Source organism: Heptranchias perlo, chromosome 19 (assembly GCF_035084215.1).
Source record: "Heptranchias perlo isolate sHepPer1 chromosome 19, sHepPer1.hap1, whole genome shotgun sequence".
NCBI lineage: Eukaryota > Metazoa > Chordata > Chondrichthyes > Hexanchiformes > Hexanchidae > Heptranchias > Heptranchias perlo.
Window position 1 is genome coordinate 14,435,259 of NC_090343.1, and position 26,742 is coordinate 14,462,000.

General features: G+C 40.7%; 1 protein-coding gene across 2 annotated transcripts in view; it reads right to left on the reverse strand.

The window, feature by feature from the left end:
* The window catches only part of cables2b (Cdk5 and Abl enzyme substrate 2b), a 32,210-nt gene extending 12,551 nt beyond the window's left edge, over positions 1–19,659 (reverse strand). The window contains exons 1-2 of one of the 2 annotated variants that reach the window (XM_068000369.1): positions 19,051–19,659; positions 345–437 (exon numbers count right to left, since the gene is read on the reverse strand). In XM_068000369.1, the coding sequence (XP_067856470.1) occupies positions 345–437; positions 19,051–19,619 (662 nt within the window). In that variant the 5' untranslated portion in view covers positions 19,620–19,659. Of the gene's footprint in view, positions 1–344; positions 438–524; positions 581–19,050 lie in introns of those variants that run through there. The other variant, XM_068000370.1, reaches the window with a different exon arrangement.
* Between the last annotated feature and the right edge of the window lie 7,083 nt (positions 19,660–26,742).

A 26,742-nucleotide genomic window follows, 5' to 3' on the forward strand; every position in this document is an offset into this window, starting at 1 on the left:
TGTGCTGTAAAATTCTACAATTGTGGTATATTTCCTATATTCTATGGTCATTTCATGGTAGGACTTTGCTGTCAGGTTGGGCCTCAATTCCAGATTCAGGCTGCATTCACACCATGACTACAGCGGTGATGCGAAATAAAACAATCACTTAGTACTGATACAACATTGTAGTGTAAATACACCCCAAGTGTATACCTTTGATAAGCAAGAAGCCATAGGATGTTAAGAGGAAAGTTACACACACAATGAAGTGCCAAGATACAACAACGCACTAGCATTATTGCTTCTCGTCATTTGTGCAAGTTACCATTGAAAGCTTTGTATGCATGTTTTACATGAATTACCTGCTATTTCTTGTGTCATATTGCCGCATATTTTTGATAAAGTGAACTTTCTTTGTGTTTTTTGGATGGGGAGATCCTGAAGAAGTTCTACTTCTGGAAAATAAAAAAGTTATTGACTAAAGCTAAGCAGACAACACAAGATTTTCAGCATGGTCAACAAAAACAGTCATTGAATACTACCTCCCTGCAGGGGTATACTCCCTCTTTTTCTGACATCTCTGTTGTACATTCGTAGCTGAGACACAGAACTTCTGTGAACAGAAAAAAGGAGCTCAACCACAAAGAAAAAGACAGATGATGTGAAACAGAGTAAAAGTTTAAATATCTTCTCCGTTAAGGTGACTTTTATAAAATGTTCAAGGTTTAATCCTGTGGTTTACAGTGAGATCTGAACTCATTGACGAAGTATCCCAGTAGAGGTATTCAAATTTCACTGTGAATCACAAAAACAAAACTTCAACGTTTTAAGTTATCTAAACCCAAAACCCTTGTACTAACTCTCAGTTGTCCATTATTCTCATCGATGTACACCTTGAAGTAGATGGGGACAGCTTCACGCAATTTCTAATCGTTATTTTGTTGGTGATGGGTATTGTGGCGGAGGGATCCATAACATGCCAGGTAGGTGATGAGTGATATCCACAATGAACGATCACCACCCCCCCCCCCCCCCCCCCAACCCTCCCCACGTTTATCGTTATGTTAACTATTACCAGAAACATCAATGCTGGTGGAAAGAATCCCCACCTCAGCACTGTGATCTTTAGGCTTATTAGGAAGCACCAAAAACATGCACATTTTCGTTCTCCTTTAAAAGAACTGAGATATTATACTTCAATCATCTTCTAAGAATCTGGATATTAGGTACATTCCAAGTTAGAGAGGATTGACAAGATTTTTTCCTCCTTCACATGTACAAAAACATACTTGAGTGCGCTTTTTAAGCAGTTCAGGTGGTAACTTGCAGAAAGTGAAGATCAAATGGTTCATTAAGGTCATCTGAGATGTGTATCTACTTTTTAGCACACATAATTACCGTTTTTAATACTTACCAGATTAAACTATAAATTTGTACACAAAATACAATTGTGAGCATTATGTGCAAGTCAAATTGAAGTGAGATGGACATTAGACTGGTTAATGCCTGTAAATATACCTTGCACATTGTAGTAGGCCAGCTTTAACATGAACTACTTATAACAAGATCATAATAGAAAATACTAAATATCACTTATAAGTATTATTTTGACTGCAGTTTATGTGTTGGCCAGGACAGGGTAAAATAAGTAATGGCTTATAAGAAGTCATTTATTACACACAATTCAACAGGTCCACCCTTCCTCAACTTCTCTTTCAATTCCTTCAAGGTCCATTAACTATATTTAAATCATTGTTCATGAGTTCTCCCACCAAAAGATTTACAAGGTTACTTGATGGTGCTGTGCCAGTACTTCATTTGTATTCAAAGTATTCCATTTGAAATTTCAACACAAGCAGGTTCAAATGTGTGAATTCCCTCATCTTTCACACTGAATTATATAATTAACGTCACTTTGTTAAAAAAAAAGTTCTTTCAACATAGCCTACTAAAGAAATCACAGCAATCCTGTAGGATATAGTTTTCTATTTAAATTGATACAATAAAACAAGCATGTACGATACTGCCTCTTCTCATGACTGCCTGCTTAAGTAAGCATCATGGAAGCAGGCAAATTGCTAAAAGTTAATTTTTGACCATCCTAATGTTTTAATTCACAAAGAACGCCATAATAGGTTCGCTGTGAACACCACCATGCTCACAATGTTCTCAAAATAAAATTGGCTCGCAAATTACATACCTGCTGCAGCTGCAAAACTGGTCTGAGTCAGTAGTTTCTAGTTTGACTGGAGAGACACTAAAGCATTGCCCATTTTAAGAATTAAAGACTTTTCTCCCCTACAACAGCATATGAATGGTTATTCTGAGTTGCCATATAAATGGGCTTTTTTTTTTAATATATATGCGGAACACTTGCAAGAAAATGTCAAGAATTCCCTAGTTCCACTTTGAAGATCAGTTGTAGAATAGTTTAGGTGCTATAACAGCACACACATCATTACTACACCAAAGTGGTGGGATTCATGAATTATGGTTGGCTTTTTTGCCCCTATTAAGATTTTCAAACAAACTGCAAACATACCAAAAAGACAGAAAAAAAGGAGTAAACTTAGCACAAACTGGCCCAACATTGTAATCAGCAGCTAACAGTGATCAGAAACACACGAGTAACCATGGGCAAACATTGCCCATAGACCCAGTCTCGATGCTTTCCTAAGGTCCTCAAACGTATCGTCATCGACCAGCTCCGTGCCAATCTCTCATGTAACTGCCCATTGAAATCCCTTCAGTTTGGCTTCTGCCTTTCTCACACCATCATAATGGTCCAAATCAGTCATAAATGAGATCCTATGTAACTGTGACCATGGTGCAATAACCCTCATCTCTGCGTTCCACACAGCTGACCATGCATGCTCCTTCAACACCTCTGCTCCACTGTCCAGCTCTGCGAGACTGCCCTCATATGGATCCATCCCTACCTATGGCAGCACATCTCCAGTGATGGCATCTCTTCCCTCCCCTACACCATCACCTCCAGCGCCCCTGAAGAATCTATTCTCCCCCCACTTCCAGCACCCTCCCTTCTTTATCCATTTTCTGCCCCTTGGTAACATCTGCAAACACAGGGCCAGATTCCACACATACTCTGATGACACCCTGCTCCAACAGCCCACCACTTCTCCCGACCCCTTGATTGCCTCTGTGCTGTCAGACTGCTCAGCATCGGGAAGACAGAAGCCAGTCTTGGTCCCTGCCACAAACTTCACTCCCTTACCATTGACACCATCCCCCCTCCCCTACCACATACACAGGCTGAACACAACCGTAGCATCCTGTTCATCCCTGAGCTAAGTTTCAGACCCTGTATAATTTCCATCACAAAAATCACACTCCCATCCCTATACCACTGCCCACTTTAACCCTACTGTAGCCCCATCACTGTTAAAGCCTCGATACAAGCCATCATCACTTTCAGACTTGACTATTCCACGTGCTCCTTGCTGGCCTCCCATCCTGCACATTCCATAAACTCCACCTTATCTAAAAGTCTGCCACATACGTCTTGTCCTATCACCTCTACCCTCACTGACCTACATTTACTCCCCATCCCTAACACTTTAAATTTAAAGTCCTCCTCTTAAAATACCCCCCTTGGCCTTGCTGTGCCTTATCTCTGCAATCTTACACCCTCATTGAACACTGTTCCTCTGACCCTGTCCTTTTGTGCATTCCCTTCTCCCATACCATATGTGGCAAAGCCTTCAGCTATCTGGGTCCTACTCTCTGGAATTCCCTCCCCCTCTGCCTGTTTGTTCTTTAAAAACATACTCAAATGCCATCTCTTTGACCAAGCTTTCAGTAACCTCTCCCAATCTCTCTCTTCCTGGCTCAGCTTCTGCTTTCCTTACAACTATCTGAAGTGCCTCGGGATTTTTTTTAAAAAGAACATTAAAGATGCTACATAAATGCAAAATAATGAATACTGAAATGAGAAGCCAAACATTACATGGTAATTGGCAGATATTAATTATAAACATAAAAACACCTTTAATTCTTATAGAAAGATAAAATGCAAATTGCCAATTAGCACCCATCAATTCAACTGTATTTTTGTTCATTGGTAAAAGATAGATAATATTTTAAAAAGACTATACAGCCTAGGTACACAAAATGTATTAACAAAATTCAAAGATATTGATAGCAATATTCCAGGACATTTTATACATTCAGTAACCTCATTACCAGCTGGCATCTTTAAGGTTCACTTTCTAAAAAAAAATAAAATGCATTTTAGATAGGTTGTGCCAATTTTGAATTTACTGTTCAGGATAAATCTGATCATTATCCACAGTTGTAAATGACTGAGGCATTATGTATATATTCAATTAAGACAAAGGTTTTCTTGTCCAGTACTTTCCTAGGCTAAAGATGCCACTAATCTATGATCCTGAATTTTTTTGTAGGTTAGGGAGTAGGGCTGGACATCAGCTAATCTGACAGACCAGTGGAAGTTAACTGTATTGGGCTATATGCATATAATATTCAGATTCTGCCATTAAAGGTCACTATAGGATTTTCTTTGCCAAAGGCACAGTACTGATCAGCTAGGTGGAGTTGGTGTGCAAAACTAAACATTTTGACTAAGTTTCTGAATTAGTTCCCCACCATAGAAATAATAAATCATTTAAAAAAAAAATCTAATTTCTCTTGCACATTGCGTAAAGGTGGGAAAACTATTTCAACATCAATCCATCAAAAAAAATGCTATTAAAATTTAAGTGAGAATATACACTGTAGCCTTTGACTAAAACCTCCAAATATATCTCTATCCACACGGCAACATTTCCTTCAATTCCATTTGTCATCGTCTTTGCCTTAAGTCTCTTGTGTGGCATCTGTTCAAATGCTTTTGATGATCCTTATAAACCACATTGATGTATTTGCTTTATCCACCCTCTTATTTCTTCAAAGAAGTCTATAACAGTTGATCAAGGTGGCCTTATTTTGCCAAGTGTTTAGCAATTTTATCCTGTTTTATACACACTGAACTTACCAACTGAAACAGAACTAACTGGCCAATCATTTCTAGTTTATTTCAGTTCCATTTTGAGGAGGGGAGTTGCATTTCACAACCTCTAGTCGTCTGGTACAGTTTTCCTTTCCACCACATTTTTCAAAACTAGTCAGAGCTTCCACTATTTCTTCCTTAGCTTCCCTCAGGATCCTCGAATGTAAACCATTAGGTACTAGTGATTTGTCAACCTTAAGTTTGAGCAACTTTAGTATTACTTTGTGTTGAACAACAACTTCCATTAACTGTTCTAAATCCACCTTTGGTAGTTCTACAATTCCAATATCCATCTCTCTTGAAAACTGAGCCTAAGTACTTAAGTATCACTTTCCATGACAACCTTGACTCCTTTATTGCTTTGCAGTTATGGTCCTACCTTGATTATCTTCTTTCTACTAATGTGCTTTTTATAAAGCCTTTTTATTGCCCTTAATGCTTTTTGCTAATTTTCACTCACTTTTCTCTAAACTCCTTTTTATAAATTTTCTATATTCTTTATACTTGTTCTGGTTTTCATTATCATCTAATGTGCAGATGTTGCTTTTTTTCTCCAGTTTCAAATTTGATCTAATCTCCTTATTCATTGATGGAACAACAGCCTCCGTCACTCTCCCTTTTCCTTCTGGGAAAGGATACAAATAAAGAATATTCCATCTCCTGTTTAAATATTTCCCATTTAATTTGGGTAATGTCTCTTTTTAATCTCATTACAAGTTGTTTTCTCTCTCCCTCCACCCCACCCCAAACCTTGTTCCTGACTTTTCTTTCTATTCTTACACTGGACTTAATTATATTGTGATCACTACTTCCCAAATATTCCCTTATTTTTAGATCATCTATTTCACTACCCAGAACCAGGGTTGGAGAAGCAACACATTGACTGAGTAAACAGCCCTAAACAGTTTAAAAAAAGAAATCTCCAGCTTCACCACATCATCTACAATTATAACTATTGTTAATACATAGCTATCTAACTTGTCTATAAATATCATCCTCAATTTCCTTTTTACTGTTCAGCCATCTATTAGGGTAGTGCAACCAAATCCTTGCTATTGCACAGCTCAATCCAAAGGGATTCTGTTTGGAGCATTTCTCTATTTAAATCCTTATGCACTAGTGCTATGATATCTCTAATTAATAGTACCAACCAATCCTCTTATCCTTCCCTATCCCTTCTGAATGTTTCATACTGAGATATTTAAAAGCCAAAACTGACTCAGCTGCAGCAAGTTATTGGTTATTGCTACAATGTCGTGACTTTTCTATTTTAAATAAGTGACGAGATCTCCATTTTTTTCTTGTACTCTTGGCCATTAATATACATTTTAGTTGGTCTGACAATTTTCCCCCTTTTTTTGGGCTCCTATCATATTTTTGCTTTCTTGATCTGTTTTCTTCAAGGAAAATATATGGGACTGGGTTATGTTTAAGTGCGATGTTTTAAGACAGTGAATTTGCAAAGGTTTAATAAAAAAGCCCTAGAGACTATGGGTTAAAAATGCACATTAAAGCCAGTTTGTAGAATGTCTCAGCACTGTCTATTTCAAACTAATACAATAAGGGTCAATTGTCATATCAGGCCCATTAAGCCAGGATGGTTCCTATTCATTTTAACAACAGGAAATGTTTTCTTAAAACCTGCAACCCAAAGAGGGAGAGGAGATAGCCAGTTTCATTGACTGACATACCAGCAAATCACTGATCAGGAAAGGGGTCAGAGGGACAGCCCTCTTGCTGGCTGGGAAGCTGGAGAAAAGGATAGAGAGACATGGGGGTAAGTCAGTTAGCCAGCTATGCCTGGGGAGGAAGCTTGGCCCAGCAAGGGGAAACACTCATCTCAAGCCCAGAGCCAGTCAGGATTAGATAGCTGATCAGCAAAATTAAGCAAGCCTGTGATAAAAGAGATATTATTTTCCTTATTCTCAAGGAGAGTTCTGTAGTTAGTTAAGTCAATGTGAAATTTGATTATATCTGTTACACTGTGCATTTGCTTGCTGGCTAAAACAAAATAGCTTTATCTCATTAATACCTGACCTCATCTCACTCACGTTTCAGTCTGTCTTCAGACTGATTGGAGGAGCGCACACGCGAAAGACACTATATCCAGCTCAGAGCACAAGAGGGTCCTATTGACATCACTGGGTTACATCATATTGTTAGATATTGGGAAGTACAATCACAATCCTGAACATAAGGTCCTCAGACTACTTATGGGAGTGACCAGCATTGCTGCACCCACCCTAGAAAATATTTAAGACAGACCAGAATCTTGTAACAGCTCGGTGCATTCTGATTTCTTATTTTTTTTTTAGAAACTATTTTTATCTTGTTGCACCTCTTCCAACCTCTCCATTACCAATACACTTCAAGATTACTTTCCCTTCCAACCTGTACTCTTGGTTTTCTATTCCCGCTTGCTATAGTTTAAACTTTCCCCTCCATCTTTACTTCTTCTGTGACTATATTGATTCCCAGCTCTGCTCAAGTATAGACTGTCTAATTGGTATAGTAACTGCACATGAGCAAGTCCATCTGACACCCCTTACACTTGTGCCTGCCCAGGGCACTCAGTTTCTGGAAACTCCTATACCATGCAAGTTCCACACAACCCTGGATCCCATTGTCCTAATGAATAGACTCAAAAGAACTTAAACGCAATTAAAATAGTTTGAAGCTAAGTACACTTTGGCTCAAACTTCCTGTACCCATTCAGCTGCCTTCTCATTTTATCAGTCTCAATGCAATTGACTTTCTTGTAAAATTCACTTAAATTCTCTCAAAACAACAGTCAACATAAACAGTCAATTCAAACACAGGTGCCACTTCCAAAAGAGCCAAAGAAATATCAAAAGCAAAATACTGTGGATGCTGGAAATCTGAAATAAAAACAGAAAATGCTGGAACACACTCAGGTCAGGCAGCATCTGTGGAGAGAGAAACAGAGTTAACGTTTCAGGTTGATGACCTTTCATCAGAACCCTTTTGTAGCAAAATCCCATCCAACCTAATTAATAAGTAGATTGACATCTAACACCAGTGAGTACTTACAAAAAAAAGTTAACAGCTAATTAGTCAAAATTCTGATTTAGTACAGTATTACACACTCACCTCAGGCCAAACTCCCTATACTCACTCCACTAACCTCTCAAGATAATTACAGAAGAATGACACTCGACCTATCTTAATTCATCCATACAGAAAGACGCCACCTCTCAAAATGTGATTGAATGTTAGCGGTGTTATTTTCAACTGACACTCTCACCAGTTTTCCAACCCTCCCTTGGATAGAAAGGGAGGCTAAGCTCAATTTTATTTCTTGTGTAGTACTATGTCCCATAGCAGAGAACTTAATTTGTATTTCCTTAGCCCTCTTTTACACAGTTGGAGTCTGGCCCTCAGGTCACACAGGGCATAATGAACTGTGGTTATCCTGATTCACCACCTAAAATGGTATGTTAAGAATATACAATTCCTTTCAATGTTACAATTTTAGTGATCATAAATTGTTGTACTTCTAGCTGTGAGAAAATTAAGTTCATACACTTCGAAGTAACCTAAAAAAAACTTGCAAAGCATAGAACGTCAAATCACAGCTAATTGAGGACTTTAGGAATTAATCTGGAGATAAATCAGCTTTGACGGTACATTTGGTCCTAACAGCACTCCAAAAATCATTATCACATATTGTAACTCAGACAGTATCTATTTTTGCTCATTAGGAACAATATATCTACTCCTATTAAAACAGCACTGCAAGTGAGCTGAGGATAGCCATGGAATTGGATGCGGATCAGACATTCTAGCATTCATTGGCAACATAAATAAATGTTAATCTCTAATGTACAGCATATTCTCTTTCTGCAATGGATGCTTTGGCTTCTAAAATGCTTGCTGCAGAGTGTGGAATCAAGTTCAAAGTGGTCAGGTTAGATGAATGAGGATGTTTGAGAAGGAACAGCTGAATAATCACCAGCGCCTCCCTATAACAGGGCTACAATGTTCAAAATGGAATACCATACTTGGACAAAGAGAAATCAACTTTAAAAAAGATGAAAATATTGTAGGTATATTAATGGCATTATTCTGAAAGGTAGTTTTTACATCACACTCCTGACCCAGCTGATGCATATTACAACAACTTGCATTTATATAACGCCTTTAATGTAGTAAAACTTTCCAAGGAGCTTTACAGGAACATAATCAGACAAAAATTGACAGACGAAGGAGGGGATAATCATACAGGTAAAATAGGTAGGTTTTAAGTTGCATCTTAAAAGGAGAATAAAGGGACGGAGAGGCTTAGGGAGGGAATTCCAGAGCTAGCGCCCAGATAGCTGAAGGCACGGCCGCCTATGGCAGGGCAGAGGAAGTGGGAAATGCACAAGAGGCCAGAGTTGTAGGAATGGAGAGTTCTTGGAGGGTTGTAGGGCTGGAGGAGGTTACAGAGAGGGGCAAGGCCATGAAGTGACTTGAACACGAGGATGAGAATTTTAAAATCAAAGTGTTGGTGGACCAGGAACCAATGTAGGTCACCAAGCACAGCGGTGAATGGTGAACGGTGAACGGATCTTGGTGCAAGTTAGAATACGGGCAGCAGAGTTTTGGATGAGCTCAAGTTTATGGAATGTGGAAGATGGGGGACCAGCCAAGAGAGCAATGGAATAGTTGAGTCTGGAGGTAACAAAAGCATGAATGAGGGTTTCAGCAGCAGATGGGCTGAAGCAGGGGCAAAGATGGGTGATACTACAGAACTGGAAGTAGGCGGTCTTTGTGACGGAGAGGATATGGGGTCAGAAGGGTCAAAAAGGATGCCAAGGTTGTGAACAGTCTGTTTCGGCCTGAGACAGCGGCCAAGGAGGGGGATGGAATCAGACGCTAGGGAACGGAGTCCGTGGCGGGGGACAAAGACAATGGCTTCAGTCTTCCCAATGTTTAACTGGAGGAAACTTTGACTCATCCAGGACTGGACATCAGACAAGCAGTCTGACAACACAGAGGCAGTGACTAAGTGCAGTTGGAAGCCTCTCTACTTTTCATTCAAAGCTGAATTTTATTAATTAAAAGCTCCAATATTTGCAATCGTTGCAAACATTTACAACCAAACACACAGTATAGCTTTTGAATAATTGCTCCTCAACAAAAAATGCCAAAACTGGCTTCAGGCAGCAGGAACTGATGGAATGGTTTGTCTGCTCACAAAAACAAAACATCAATGTTTTCAAAGAACAAACTGGAAAACAGATTTAAGTCTTGCTCCTTTTCCAATGCTTTACTGGTACAGTACATTGGTCAGAACATTGAATACAGGAGTTGGGATGTCTTGTTGAAGTTGTACAAGACATTAGTAAGGCCACACTTGGAATACTGTGTACAGTTCTGGTCACCCTATTATAGAAAGGATATTATTAAACTAGAAAGAGTGCAGAAAAGATTTACTAGGATGCTACCGGGACTTGATGGTTTGACTTATAGGGAGAGGTTGGATAGACTGAGACTTTTTTCCCTGGAGAGTAGGAGGTTTAGGGGTGATCTTATAGAAGTCTATAAAATAATGAGGGGCATAGATAAGGTAGATAGTCAAAATCTTTTCCCTAAGGTAGGGGAGTCTATAACGAGGGGGCATAGATTTAAGGTGAGAGGGGAGAGATACAAAAGGGTCCAGAGGGGCAATTTTTTCACTCAAAGGGTGGTGAGTGCCTGGAACGAGCTGCCAGAGGCAGTAGGAGAGGCGGGTACAATTTTGTCTTTTAAAAAGCATTTGGACAGTTATATGGGTAAGATGGGTATAGAGGGATATGGGCCAAGTGCAGGCAATTGGGACTAGCTTAGTGGTATAAACTGGGCGACATGGACATGTTGGGCCGAAGGGCCTGTTTCCATGTTGTAAACTTCTATGATTCTATGTGCATGACATGCACAGATGCTGCTTGGAAATAAACTAAACTTAGCTCTTCAACAATGAGCCCAATTTCAAGTGCCAGCTCAACAACCGGCCCAAGAGAGGCTTAAAGCATCCTTTCTAAACAAACACTGAGGGAGGGGTCAACATTGCAGGTTTTTCCCCACGCATATTTTTTTTAAAAAAAGCCATGGGACTAGGGCTAACTTGTATTAGTCTACACTAGCTATTTAAGTTTTACAATAACAGTCAGATCAGAAACATCCAAGAGTGCATTCACACTATGAAATGGTTTCCACTTCGCACTAATGCTAAGGTTGTGTAAATACAGAGTTAGGGTTTGACTTGACTCCAGACAGAAATGGTAAGACTTCTTGGAGAAGGAAATTTCACAGCACTTCCATTTGACGCCATAAAGGGTAAATCCAGTGCAATGTCAAACAAGGTGCAAAAAGTGCCCCTGAAGTCAATTGGACCTCCTGGACACTTTTTCTACCTACAATTAATTTGTTTATACCAGGAGTGGCCATGTTATGGCTTCATCAGCCACAAGTAAATATCATGGAACATCAGGGGTCACACAAACGAAGTCATTGTTCCCATTAATTTGCATGTATCTCAAGCTGCAGATACCAACAGATTCTGTGTATTCCGATTTAGGATTTATCCACTTATGAGGCAATAAGAAGCACTAAGATCGACCCTCTCCAAACCTCGAGACCCACAAAATTCAAACAGGATAAACCAGCAAGCAAGAAATACAAGTGCAAAGAGGACTGAACTGACTGGGCTTCGTGGGCCATAAGTATACATATGCAGAGCTCTTTCCTGGGCAGCAGAACTTAGGTTTAACCTAGGGACTATAAATGGGGCACTGCCCAGCCAATATCCAAGCTGATCTCAGACCAGTAGCTACAGTGTAATTGCACCCTAACACTCCAAAAAGTAGACTGGCTTGTAAAGAGCATCCCACCTCAAGGCACTACAATCTTACTGAAGAACTCAGCCCAAATTCCATATTTAAGTTATCACAAAGCAGCTATCTCCACAGCACTTCTGTTGCTATGCTCTAAAGTATGGTGTTTGAGTTCAATTTGAAAGCAGTGGCAGCAGTGGGGTGGTGGGGGAAGAGAAGAATGGTGCTGAGAGATAAAACTATAATGTTTCATAAATAGTTCAAAGATACTGAGTAGCTCCAATCAAGAGGTCAATCATTGCATCTCCTCCCACATTTACAAATTAAATAGTCATGATTTATGTGTGAATACTTGAATATAAGGCCATTGTAAAGACTAGGACTGAAATAGATATATTCCAATAATAAATTCTCTAAGAACGCTGACAAAAATCAATTAGCGAGACCATCATTGCGTTTAAAACAGTTAGTGTACTACAGCTTTAAAGTATTCAGTGCACACTGTTAGGGTTTCAGTTCAGTTTCCAGCCAGTAAAAAGAGCAGCAACATTTCAGATGGAAACAAGCTGTTCATTAATGTAACACAAACAGAAACATTTATTTAATCCACAATATTCCTACCATCTGCTACCCAAAGCACGTATCACTATAGCACCAGCACACATTCTACACATCTTCAGGTCTGACAGTGTGAACAGTTAACTGTCCAGACTTATCCATTCATAGACAACCAGCAGAAAACCTACTCCCACAATCCTGCAATGTAACAGGAAAAGCAAGCAACATAAATAAGTTTTTATTAAAATAAACACTAATTGACAGAGCGACACAACAGTAACTGAACAGCAAAATTCTGGTAATGATACAATCTGATCAAGTTTAATTCTCAATTGGGGATATGGCTTAATCATTGTGAATTTGAAGTAAATAAAAGTAGATTGCTTCAAATAACCTACGTATAATTATAAATGACAACTTGCATTTATATAGCGCCTTTAACATACTAAAACATCCCAAGGCGCTTCACAGGAGCGTTATCAAACAAAATTTGACACCAAGCCACATAAGATGACATTAGGACAGGTGACCAAAAGCTTGGTCAAAGAGGTAGGCTTTAAGGAGGGGGAAGAGAAGTAGACAGGTTTAGGGAGGGAATTCCAGAGCTTAGGGCTAGGCAACTGGAGGCATGGCTGCCAATGGTGGAGCACAGAGATTGCGGAGGGTTGTAGGAGGTTACAGAGATAGGGAGGGGTGAGGCCATGGAGGGATGTGAAAACAAGGAAGAGAATTTGAAAATTGAGGCGTTGCCATACCAGGAGCCAATGTAGGTCAGCGAGCACAGGGGTGATCTGTGAACAGGACTTGGTGCGAGTTAGGATATGGGCAGCAGAGTTTTGGATGAGCTCAAATTTATGGAGGATGGAAGATGGGAGGCTGGCCAGGAGAGCACTGGAATAATCAAGTCTAGAGGTAACACAGGCATGGATGAGGGTTTCAGCAGCAGACAAGTTGAGGCATGGATGGAGACGTGCGATATTACGGAGGTGGAAGTAGGCTGTCTTGGTGATGGAGTGGATATGTGGTCGAAAGATCATCTCAGGGTCAAATAGGATGCCATGATTGCAAACGGTCTGGTTCAGCCTCAGACAGTGGCCAGGGAGGGGAGGGATGATGGCTAGGGAACAGAGTTTGTGGCGGGGACTGAAGACTTCCCAATATTTAGTTGGGGGAAATTTTTGCTTATCCAGTACCGGATGTCAGACAAGCAGCGTGACAAATCAGGCATGGAATCTGATGTGTTTTCGGATGATGCTGCCGATGGGCAGCACGTAGATGAGAAATAGGAGGGGGCCAAGGATAGATCCTTGGGGGACTCCAGAGGCAACGGTGCAAGAGTGGGAGGGGAAGCCATTAAAGGTGATACTCTGCTTATGAATGGATGGGTAAGAATGGAACCAGGCAAGGGCAGTCCCACCCACCTGGACGATGGAGGAGAGGCATTGGAGGAGGATAGTGTGCTCAACCGTGTCAAAGGCTACAGATAGGTCGAGAAGGATGGGGAGGGATAGTTTACCACGGTCACAGTCAGATAGGATGTCATTTGTGACTTTGATAAGGGCCATTTCAGAGGGTAACAGAGGGTAAAATTCATGCAATAATTACAGTATTGAGAGTGCTGTCATGCCATCGTTCGAATGAGACATGAAACCCAGGCCCCAGCTGCTCTTTCAGGTTGACATAAAAAGATCACATGACACTAGCAGGGGACATCTCCCAATGCCCTGGCATTTTTCCCCCCAGCCAACACCACTTAAACAGATTATCTGGTCATTTATCTCATTGCTGTTTGTGGGACCTAGCTGTGCGCAAATTGGTGGCTGCATTTCATTAAAACAGTGACATTTCAAAAGTGCTTCATTGCCTATAGAACACTTTGGTATTTCCTGAGGTCATGAAAGATGCTATATAAATGCAAGTTCTTTCTTTAATAGCGTTATTTCAAAACAAAATACAGCAAAAGGGGAACTCAGAGGCATCAGTTAATGCTGAGCTTCTGGAAAGGAGGCATCTGGGAAGTGATCTTAGAGACATACAAGATAGTTAAGAGAATGGAAAAGGCAAATCCACATTATTACTTTAAATTAAATTGCAAGGGTAGGACAAGAAGACAGGTTCAAACTAGCAAAAGGTAAATTCAGGGCTGATGGCAGGAAATCCTTCCTCATACAAAGAGTGGTCAACAAAGAGGGATGGACATCCAGGGTACAGGTGGAAAGAACCCTGGAATCTTAAATAGTTAGCTGCTGTAAAGGGGGGGGTGGGGAAAGAGGAGAAATATTAGGATCTTTCTGGACAAATGAGTTACTATGGGCCGCATGGCCGTCCTCATCTGTAACAAGCTTGTAACATCTGTATCAATTCAATAAAGCACCCCTCCCCTTTATTTCATTCATCCCTTTTTCGTAAAGCAACAATAAGTAGGCAGAATTCCATTCACCCTGTTATAGGACAGGCTAAATGCTTTGGTTGGACACATTTGCCAAGCAGTATACTTATGGAAGTGGTGCATTTAACTTCTGCATTTCAAATAGGCTATGAATTCTTGCAGTCCCACTTTGAAAATCATTGCAAATCGATTAAAAAAATCAAACAAATAGTGCAAAGGTTCTTGTGACCAGATGCCCCACATCTAGGGGACTTCAGGGATTAATTTATACTGTAACAATAAAGAAAGCATGAAATACGAGCCTTTAAAAGAAAGATACATTTTCTTTGTCTGCAAAAAGAACAGATTTTAGCAACCAAAATATGTTCTTGAAAAAAATCAAAAATTACAAAACTCATCATGACTGGTGCATGAGAAATTTAAACTCCCATCAAATCAAAAGAAGTTGGATTTTAATGGAATAGCTCCGCTATTTCTCAAGAGCTGAGGGTGAGGAAAGCAACGTGAGGTCAGAAAGACAAGGCAACATTGTGACTAATCCTGATAAGTGAAAAGTTGCAATTTAAAACTAATTCCTCAGGAGATAAAGAATAAGTTATTAATGCACTAAAAAGTACTGCAATATCTTCTATTATACATTTGCTTTGATAAGGTGATCTTTTCTTGAAAATTCTTCCATGAAGTATACACTGTAGCATTATGTTGGCATTTCAAGGCTGGAGAACTAAATGTGAGTTTCAATTGCAGCAAGCATTTTAGAACTTGAAAGAAAAAGTAGTCTTGGGTGTTCCAGCTTCAGCTTTGAGACCTTTATATTTTAGTTATCCTTTGTACTGAGACAGTAATTATGCCTGAAGAGTCACTTTAGCCTGGTCAGATTCACTTTCTAAACAGGCTCAGAGCATTAAAGTTTCAACGTCAATGCATTTGCAGTATCATGGACTATCTGTCTCATGGCTCTGTAATCTTACTGCCTTTATCTTCTTGCTGACAGTTTTAATATAATTCTAGGGACTATTCAACAATAGATTGTGATACTCTTGTCACAGTAGCATTCCTATAATCTTATTAAGGGCGATTAACAATCAGTTCAAAGCAGCAAATGTTAAGTAAAAAAACAATTTCAAACTTGCCTTTGCTATATAGCTGAAATGTTGAAACAATTACTGAAAACTTTTGTTGTATATATTTCTTGCAGCCTGGAAATTCCTGAACATTTAATATTTAAAACAAACATGTAAGCAAGTTTTACATACACTCCTGATCACAGCTACCAGTACCATATACAATGCAATATTGTATATCTGAAAGGTACCATCAGGAATATAGCACTTCAATCACACAGTGTGATCTATTGCTGTTGGAGGTTAAAATGGACATAGCTGACTAGGTCTTTAACTGTACACTGCGCACACTACATAAAACAGAACTCTTCCTCACTGGCCACCTTCCTATGCAGTCTTTGTTAGCATAGGTTTCCACCCAGCAAGTATTTCTTTCATTCCAGCTGATCAGTTTCTTACGTTGCTCTCCGTCATTATATATACTCATTCCTTCACCCTATCATAGCCTATCTTCTTTAGAGGTGCTATTTTGTGCACATACCAAAAACATGACTTTCCAAAGGTTAACATGACACAGGGACTGTGTTCAGGAATGTTAAAGTCTGACATACATTTTATATGAAGATTAAGCATAAATCAGAATAGACATCAGCACGTGGTGGTTTATGCTACGCTCAACACTCATGACAAGTTGCTTATGTTGCTGCATTTTTGAACTATACTCCTTGTCCACTTTATTTTTTGTAAACTGCCTCATCTGGACATATGCTCACTATTTAGGCACTTATTTGGATGGTATGTGGTGATTTTTAGCCTGATGCCACTATTAAAATTACTCAAATGGCAATCATATTGTAAAGGAAACATGAAGCCAACTAGATTAATCTACCTATTAAGCAAAAAGGTACAATTTTTTGAAATCAAATAAAAACAGGAAATGGTGGAAAAAAAAGGTCTGTCAGTATCTGAAAAGAGAAAAGCCACTTTCTGGATGTAGACTTTCGATTGAGTCCTGAAAGAGGATTCACACCTGAAATTAATTTTCAGATAATGACAGACCGGCTGTACGTTTTGTAAATTCATTCACATTTCAGCCAGCTCCCTCCAAAACAAGGAAATATTTCATTTTAAAAGCGAGTTTACACTTGCTCCTGCGACATAAATGAATAACTCAATAGATCACTGGATTATTGGATACAAAGTTACAGTTGAACAACCTTCAAAGGATCACTCATAACAAAGGTGTTACCTTTTCTTTTGTAATCCAACTAACCCCAGGGTGTACTGTCATCATTCAAGCATTTTCACAAGACTACCAAAATGCTGAAGCACCTTATCATACAATTTAACAAACATTCAGACACCACCGTCCAATAATAACAGTAAACTGGAACTATTTCTACTTCAACATCATCCATTAGAACTCTTCTACAGGTTTATTGAAAATTGACTGTTACTCTAACTGCTCTAAGCTATGCATAGCATTAGAATTTTAAAAAGGAGTATATTAAGAGATCATTTTTCCTCAACCCTCTAATGAAATATTAATATAGCATATCCTCAAACCAGTGCCACAAGAGCCTAGGTGCTCTTACAACAGATAGAGAAATAGACCTGATAGACAGTAGTGACAGTGTCACTATTACAATGATATGCTGTCATGGAAACAGAGGGGGGGGGAATATACATTTCCTCCAGGTTTACCAAATCAATAATCAGTCCCACAGGATAAGCAGTTTCCTTTGTTCAAAAATGGTAAAACAAATTTAAAATTCAGTGTTGGGAGTGCAGTTAGAAAATTGTCACACAATCAAAATGTACATTCACACAATGACAGGTCCACTAATAATCTCTTTTCTGGTATGAATTGGAATAGAAAAACAATAGTGGCAAAATAAAATTTTGTAGGAATGCTTTGCAACAGGCAGCAGTTGAGGCAGGGACCACTATCTTTTAAAGGATAATTAGGTAAATATTTGAAAGAGGAAGATACAGGGCTAGGGGAGAGAATGGGTCAGTTTTTGATTGCTCTAACAAAGAGCTGGCAGACACAATGGGTCAAATGGTCTCCTTCTCGGCTATAAACTTGTATAGTTCTATGCTCAAGAGATTACTCAGAGGAATATCTTTAAATGGTTTTGTAATTTAGGGTGCATTTACACTGCAAGTTTAGTGTTGGCACAAAGTAATTTCTGCTTTGCACAGATGCTAAACTTTCAATACAAATCTGGAATCGGGGCTGAACCCAACTCCAGGTGAAGCAGAACAAGGATCCCTGGAAGGAGTTTGACTTCACATGAGGTGCAAATCGAATGTGGTTTCAAACATCTGCTATTCCTGCCCACTTTTAAACCTAATTTACATAAATGTTGAGTGAACAGATATTTTCTCTTTCCCTCCTCCCCCCGCAAAAAACTCCAAACATTTATATTTCAACTGTTAGAAGGTTCTGCATATATCCAGGCATGATAAGAACTCTCTCCTGAAGAGCATAGTTATGCCACAGTAACCCAGAAACTTAAACAATATTGCTTTTTCTGTTTGCCTAGAATACAAAGAGCAGTTATGGGTCTTAAATCAGTAGTTGCAGTGTACATGCACCTTTAAATCGAGTGCACAAAAGATAAATGGGGGATTTTAGCAACTGATAGGGAAGTAACACCCCAGGGGTTTTATAAATTGGGATAGAAAAACAACAGTTGGGACTTTTAAGATTAACACACGATAACCTGGCTCCAACTTTAAAATGTGCTATCTTGACATATGGTGACAACTAGGGACACATTGCAATATAAGCAATCATTGGCTACAAAATAGCTTTCAGAGTTGCCAACTTACAAAAAAAAAAGTGACAGTAGAGTCAGTGAAACACTGATGTAGTAATTGCTGAACACACCCTTTTACCAGGGTTGACTTTACTGAAATCTGAAAGTTACACATGGTGCAGTACTTTTTATCAAAAGAGGACACCGTCCTCATTAAAAAGTGTTGGGAAAACTTTTTTTTTTCGCCAATTGTCAACAGACACGGCTCCAGAATTTTGAAAGGCAGTCTGTGCTAATCGAACACACTTGCAACCTTTCAGACACGGGTTTAAAGAGCTGAAAGTTTGTGAGAAGCTGCACAGGGCGGTGGGAGGGGCCGCTGCTGACAGTGGAAGCTGATAACCAACAGCCCCCTGAGAACGACAAAAGCCTCCCAGACACCCACCTCTGCTTCTGTAAGTCCAGGCCGGGGGGACCGGCCGTTTGTGCTGGCAGCAGCCCGTGAGCCCCGCTCTTGGGGAGAGGGGTCCCTGGCCCCGAAGCCCCTTGCTGACCGACGGCGGCTCCATCGCAGTTGGTCTCGGCTCCCAGCCCGAGGCTCGTTTCCCTGGCCAGCGCGATGGCAGATCCGGTGTAAACGGTACCGACCGGAGGCCCGAGCCGGGGGGCTTGCGTGATCACCGCCGCGCTCGGCACCCCCGATATGCAGCTGATGCAGCCGAGCCCGACCGCCCCTGTCCTAGCGGTGGTCGCCGCTTCGGCCGCGATCGCCTCCTCCTCCTGCTGCTGCTGCTGCTGCTCCGCCTCCTGCTCCGCCCGGTACTGAGCGAACCCATTGGTGACCTCCACAGGCCGGCGCCCGTCCAGCGAGATGTTGCTGAGGAAGCTGAGGGCGGCCTGCCTCCGCCGGGAGTCGGTGCGTTTCCTCGGGGGCTGCGGCTCCTTGAGGCCGCCGCTCACGCCGTGTTTGAGGCTGGAGAAACGAAGCGAGCCACCGCACGCAGCGGCCGCCATTATCCGGAATAAAGAGCGGCGGCGGCGGCGGCCTGTGGGCGGGGCTTTGGCCGGTGAGTGCCGCAGGCCCCGCCCACCAACTAGCCCCGCCCCTTGCCCGTTGGAGCATGACGCGTCGGATTGGCCGACTACCTCACTCGGCAACGCCCACGATTCTATGACGTAAAGGGATTTTCCTGCAATAGGATACCGCTGACGTCACAAAGGCGGGAACTACATTAGTGATTGTCGCACTTAACCAAATGCACCCTGCAGCACAGCTGTGCCTTTTCTAATAAAACCATGAGGAGACACTGGGTTATCCCAGTGTCATCAAACAAAAACAACCAAACGTGCCCCCTTTTTAGAGGGGCACAACTAACAAAGAATCAAACCATAAAACAAAAGGAACTTATAAAATCAAATAATACTATTACCCCTGTCCAGTACACACTCCAGTCCCTGCAGTGTCCCCTGGTCGTGGAAGGCCTCAAGCATACCAGTGGACACCGATTGCTCCTTTTCCAGGGCCACCCGGCGCGGATAAGACTGTGGAAGAGAGGCGGGCAGCCAGAGCGACCACCCTCATGGGCCGTGTCAGCACAGCTATGTTGTTGTGAGGCTGGAGAAAGAAACACTTATCCATCTATGTATAAAACTTTTTGCCCTTGCTTCTGCCCTTATCTTCCCCCACCCCCACTCACAACTGAGATAAAGTCCCCCTTATCATTACCGACCAGCCTCAGCATTTGACTAATCATCTTCCATCATCTCCAACATGATCCACCACCAATCCCCTTTCCTCCCTGCTTGCCAAAGGGCCTGTTCCCTCCATGAATCCTGGTTCATTCTTCCACCACCATTACCACCTGCTCTCCTTCCCCTGGCACCTTCGCATGCAAGCACGGGAGATGCAGCAAATGCCCATTCGCCTCCTCCCACACCACTGTCCAGGGCCCCAAACATTTCTTCTGGATGAGACAGCAATTTCCGTGTATTTTCTCTACGTATTGTACTGTACTTGCTGCTCAGGATGCAGTCACCTTTACATTGAGGAGATCAAACGCCAACCACCTCCATTCTGTCTGCAAGAACGACCCTAAACACCTTGTCATTTGGCACTTCAATTCTTCAGCCCACTCCCACTCTGACCTTTCTGTCTTTGGCCTTCGACGCTGTTCCAATGATGCTCAATGCAAGCTCAAAAAACAGCACTGTAACTTTTTAATCCAGCACTTTGCGGCCCTTTGTCCTTAATATCGACATTAATAACTTCAGACCTTAACTATAGCTTCCACTTTCTCCTTCGCAGGAGGTTCTGGTGAAGTTGGATGGGTATGCTGACATTTCCAGGGAGAGAGGGACCTGTTTCGTGCTTGGACCCTCGGTCAGAACACCATGCTGATAGGGTGGTCTGCTTTCTTGTGTCGATCTTTTTTGTTCTGATGAAAGGTCATCGATCTGAAACATTGGGCTGGATTTTGCTATGACCGGCAAACGAATGGCACCAGCTGTTCATTAGACTTGCACTTGCCAATAGACTTTCTATGAGCTTTTGCACGGCGAGTTACTGTGAGTTAGAGAGCCATTCAATGTGGCGCCCTCTACAGGGCATCTGGGACCTGTGAGAACAAGGCAAGCAATTGTGTATCTCCTTAACCAGTCAGATTGAAGAATATTTAGTGAGCAGCACAGTGGCTGAACCAGCAGGTGCAAGTTAGAATAGTGAATTCAATTATCAAATCAGGTACAGTAAGTGAAATAAATATTGGATTAAGAGACAGAGATAAAAGAGACAGAAAGAAAAAGTAAGATTTTTTAAAATTTAAATTTGAATACAAATGTCTAACAATAATTCAAAACTGAAGGATAAGACTCCACTCTTGTAAAAGTTAGTTTTCATTGCCAGAGAGGTTGTTTGGCAGTAATTAATACTTACCACGCCATTAACAGGATGCTTACACGAGAACCGACCAGCCCAAACTTTTTCTGGCGAGTTTAGTCCGTATCTATGACATCAGTCCGGAAATTCATGCTGTTAAATTCATTTGAATGGTGAGTCAGACAGCGAGATGCCATTATCGCACAGCTTTTGGAGGAGCAGGATATCTCGGCCAGCAACTTCCGTATTTCTGCGTTTAACTGCGCATGTGCAGTCGCTGGAAGTTACTGTTCAATTTGCACATAAATAACGGTGAGCGTTGTTAGCCTCACCATTATTTTTACAGCAAAATCCGACCCATTAAGTTTATTTCTCTCTCCACAGATCCTGCCTGACCTGCTGAGTGTTTCCAACATTTTCTGATTCTAACCCAAATTATTAAGTTTTTGAGCCAACTTTTTACTTGACAGACAGGCACATTAATACTCTTACACTGATACACGGAGGCAGGGTGACCAGCTCATGGCTAAGAATATAAGAAAGTATGGAACATATTAGCAGGCCCACACTTTCCAAATAGGCCATACACAATTTGGATTGTAATGGTTATCCCATTTATTTAATTTCCTCAGGGAGGTGACTAACCACAGGTAAGACTTCCAAGAAGAAGAAACTCTGAAATTACTCTCTAATCTTTGAAATAAGCAATTGAAAACTAACATTTTGATCTATGTTATTAACTCTGAGCTGCTGAATTCCACAAATAATATTTCCTGTGCTCCCAATTATTTTGCTCCATTGAGTTTTGATCATCATTGTTTATGCTTATCTTTATGATCTTCATTCCTGTTCTTAACAAGATACTTATCCAAAAACTTTTCAAAAGATTTTGCCAGATTTCATTAATTGATTTTTGTGGAAGTCTATTCCATATATCTACTGCTCCATGAGAAAAAAATGTTGAGGCTAGCCAATTTTGTACTGTTTTTTATGGTAATGGACCTGTTAGATCTTCAAGCTTGTTTTTAAATAAGACAAATAACTAAGGAGACATATGGATCTGCAAGATCCCTGGAGATTTACTTTTCTCTGGTAATGCACTGGTTAACATTTTCATGTAAAATTTATTTTTGTGCTGTATTAATGCAGCCATTTACCTGCTTACATAAACATATTAACCCATGTGTATGGGAAAAAATGAAACCTCCTGGAGGCAATTTAAATTGGGATGCAGCACATTATTTTTACTCCAGACTTCATAGTATATACTTGAGGATAGACTACATATTGCCTTTTAAGGGCTGACAGTGACAATTTTGGTTGCAATAACCATAATATCAATATCATGTTGTCTGATAACACATCAATATGGGGCCTTTGCACTCAAACCACCCAGTTTTAAAGATTTTAAGAGGTGGGTGTGAAACGTGTCCAAGCTCCAAGAGCCAGAATTTATAGCCACCATAATGCAGAAAACCAATAAGTACTTCAAAAATAATGAGGAAACAGCAAGTTCATAAGTTTGCAAAGCAGGAATGAGGGAGAAAGTGATTGAATGAGCAGCTAAGTAGAAATGAGTTAGAGAGCAGGAAAAAAAACAATTGGAGGATGAGATAAAGGACTTAGCATTATGAATGGCTTGGTATTCTTTTCCCAATTTTAGAAATGAAATCAATATAAAATAACTTTCTTGCATACTGATTTATTATAATATTGGAAAAAGCTGATTGTAAGTTTTTTTTTTACAATTTTGAAAAAAAATCTGCTTACTGTAGCCACAATCTTCTAAACAACAATTCTTGGATCTGGAAGTTGTACCAGAGCACTGGAGGTTTGCCAATGTAAAGCTTCTTTTCAGAAAGGGATAAACCAGCTAACTATAGACCAGACAGCTCAACATCAGTAGTGGGTAAGAAGAAGATGTTGGGGTAGAATTTCCAGAAGGGTTCCTCAATCTCCGGTTGTTTATGCCGTTTCTCCGAGGTTTCTGCCGATTTTCTGCCGAAATTATGGTGGAAGATCAGAACCTCCCTCCCCCGCCGCGGAAATTCCAGGCGCTTGTATTTGTATAGCACCTTTCGCATCCTCAAGAGCACTTTACACACAATCAATTACTTTTGAAATATTATTTTGAAGTCACTATTGATTTGTAGACAAACACAGTAATCAATCTGCACACTGCTATGTCCCACAAACAGCATTGAGATGAATCAGCATTTAATCTGTTTCAGTGGCATAGGTTGAGAGATAAATATTGGCCAGGATACCAGGAGAATAGTGCTATGGGATCTTTTATGTCCGCTTGGACATAAAAGAAGCCTTGGTTTAATATCTCATACTTGCTTGGGGGCACTGCTGAAAATGCAGCACTTCCTTAGTTCTGCACTGGAGCACCAGCTTAGATTATGTACTCAAGTCTCCGGAGTGGGACCTGAACTCATGACCTGCTGACTTAGAGATGAGAGTGCAACCATTGAGCCAAGGTTGACATTACTGAGATGATACTTCTAAAGGACATTATACAGGATAAACTTAAATACTCACTTAGAAAGACATGGGTTAGTTAAGGGCAGCCAGCACAGGTTTGTAAAATGTTTGTCATGTCTGACAATTTTAATAGAGCTCTTTGAGGAAACAACAGAGTGCATTGATAAAGGAAATGCAGTGGACGCAGTGCATATGGATTTTCAAAAGGCATTTGATAAGTTGCCTTGGTTTGTTCATAAAATGGAGGCAGATAGTATTAAAGGAATGGTGACAGCATGGACAGAAAGTTAATTAGTTAAAGGACAGAAAACAGAGAGTAGTGGGTAATGGATGTTTATCGGATTGGAGAGATGAAAACAGTGGTGACTGTCAGTGATTAGTGTTGGGAATGTTGCTCCTCACGACATATATAACTGATCTGGATTTTATGGTTCTACACTAATGAAATCAAAATATAAACTTAAAAAGAAATTGTTTAACAGGAACCCATGCGGCTGAAAGTCTGATGGGCCCGTTCCACCCTCGAAGTGTGTAAGGGTGGAACTCATGGCCAGCTAAAGTGAAGGCCGCTGACCCTGTCCCAAATTGTGTGGACGGGGTCATTATATGGTCGGATGGGCACATTGTGCCTGTAAAAGTGCATCAGTGGTGCCCGTCCCGACTAAGGCTCAGAATGTCAGAGTGGCTCCATGCTGCTCCGATGCAGCGGATGTACTCTTGGAAGGGCTTTTCAGGAACAGAGTGGTCTGAGCTCTGCAGCTTTGAAATGATCTATCAAGCTGCCCCTGCAAGGTAATCAATCCCCTCCAGGATCAATTACTTACTTCATTCAGCACTCAGAGGCCTTTACTAGTCCCATAATGGAATCTGTGCCTGTCCTTACCAGGTGTAACCTCTGCTTGCCCTATCGAGATGTGTACTGAGTGGATTTTCCTGGGAAGCCCAGAAACTTATCCAGCCATGCTCCTTAACTTAGGGGGATGGACATGTGGAAGATCCATCCATGCGCACCCCCCCCCCACCACTGCCCCTCCAACGGAATTCCTTGGCCTGCTCTCCAAGGGACATAATCTCAGCAGAACAGAATTCCACCTTAGTTACCTCCTCCCCCTCCCTGACAGAAATGCCTGAGATGCACTCAGTACAAGGACATAATTTCAGAACCCATGTGTTTGATTAGGGAAAGCACATCTGTTTTATTTTTTTATGTTTATAATGTCCTGGGAACGAGTGATAATTGTTCCCATTTACTGTATCTAATAACCTTGTCAAAACAACAAGTGAAATGACAAGAGTGCCTTCTCAAATCTTTCCCAGCTTTGATGGTTAAGTGCTCTACAGGATTGTTTCTTTCCCTTTGAAGTTAAATTTTGTCTGACAGCTGTACTTCTGGGACGAGAGTTCATGGTCATTGCAACATCTTGGTTAGGGAGTGATGCTACGTATTTAAAAAGATGAAGCCAAAGACCCTGGTGCCATTTTTGTCTGCTGAACTGTAATTATTTTTATAGATGCACAACCTCAGTATCCTGTTTCGACTCTGAGCTGAGCTAAAACCCTACATCCAGTCCATGCCAAGACCACATACTTACAGTTCTGTGCCCCAGTATATTGATTTCAAAATCCTCGTCCTTCATCTCCAAATCCCTCTATAGCCTTGCCCCATCCCACCTCTGCAATCTTCTCCAGCTATATGTCCTTGATGCATGCTCTACTCCTCCATCCTTGATCTACTGTTTGTCTCCCACCTCCTCCGCCTCACAATGTATGGGACAGCCTTCAGCCACTAAACCTAAGCATTCTGGAATTCTCCTCCTTGCCTCACTAGCTCACTCCCCATCTCAAAAGACCTTTCAAAACTTATCTCTTCAACTGTTCCTTTGGTCGTCTTCCTTACCTTCTCTCTTACTCCCTGCTCGGTATCCGCAGCTCCGCTCAATAGTGCCTTGGGACGGTTTGTTATGTAAAAGGCATTATATAAATGTAAGTTTTGTTAAAACTGGCTTTATTATTCAGTATAATTCACGTTTTGTTGATTTGCTGCATATTTATGTATCACAATTTAAAAATAAAATATTGCTCTATGTGTGTGGCTGCAAGTTCCATTAAATGAATAAACTTTCATCACCCCAATCAAAGATTGTCATAGAACATATCCCTCCTGTTGCAGCTGGGAGGTTTCTGGCTTCCACTGGGACCTGCTTGTTGATGTGAGGCACAAAGTGGTTGACACATCCATTAACTGTCTTCCACTTAGTGACTTAGCAATATGCATTTCCCATTTCTTAGAGCATATAATGAGTACAGTGCAGCTCTAAATCAAGATGAACATCGTCATTAATGATTTCCATAATAGCTATTTTTAATAACCATTAAAGCTCCAATTTAAAATGGTTTTAATTTGTAACTCCTACTGTAATATCAATCACACTGCACATGTGCACTTCTAGCACTTTCAATATACAAAACTTCCCAAGACACTTTATAGAATGGTAAAACAATTGATTTATTTTTCTGTGGAAGGTGAACAGACTGCAATAATTAGTTGCCAGGTCAACCTAGCTGATTAAAAGGGACAAATATAATCAGGTAAGGGAGAACACTTCAGGAAACTGATTACTTTTGCCCCCTATGTGGCAGGCCGTTATAGGTATTTTAAACACTTCTACTGTCGAAAACTTAATTACCTACTATACACAATGCATTAACTCCAAACACTTATTTTCAGACAAGTAAGAATTTATTAAGAAACTTGTACAAGTTGGAAGGTAGCTC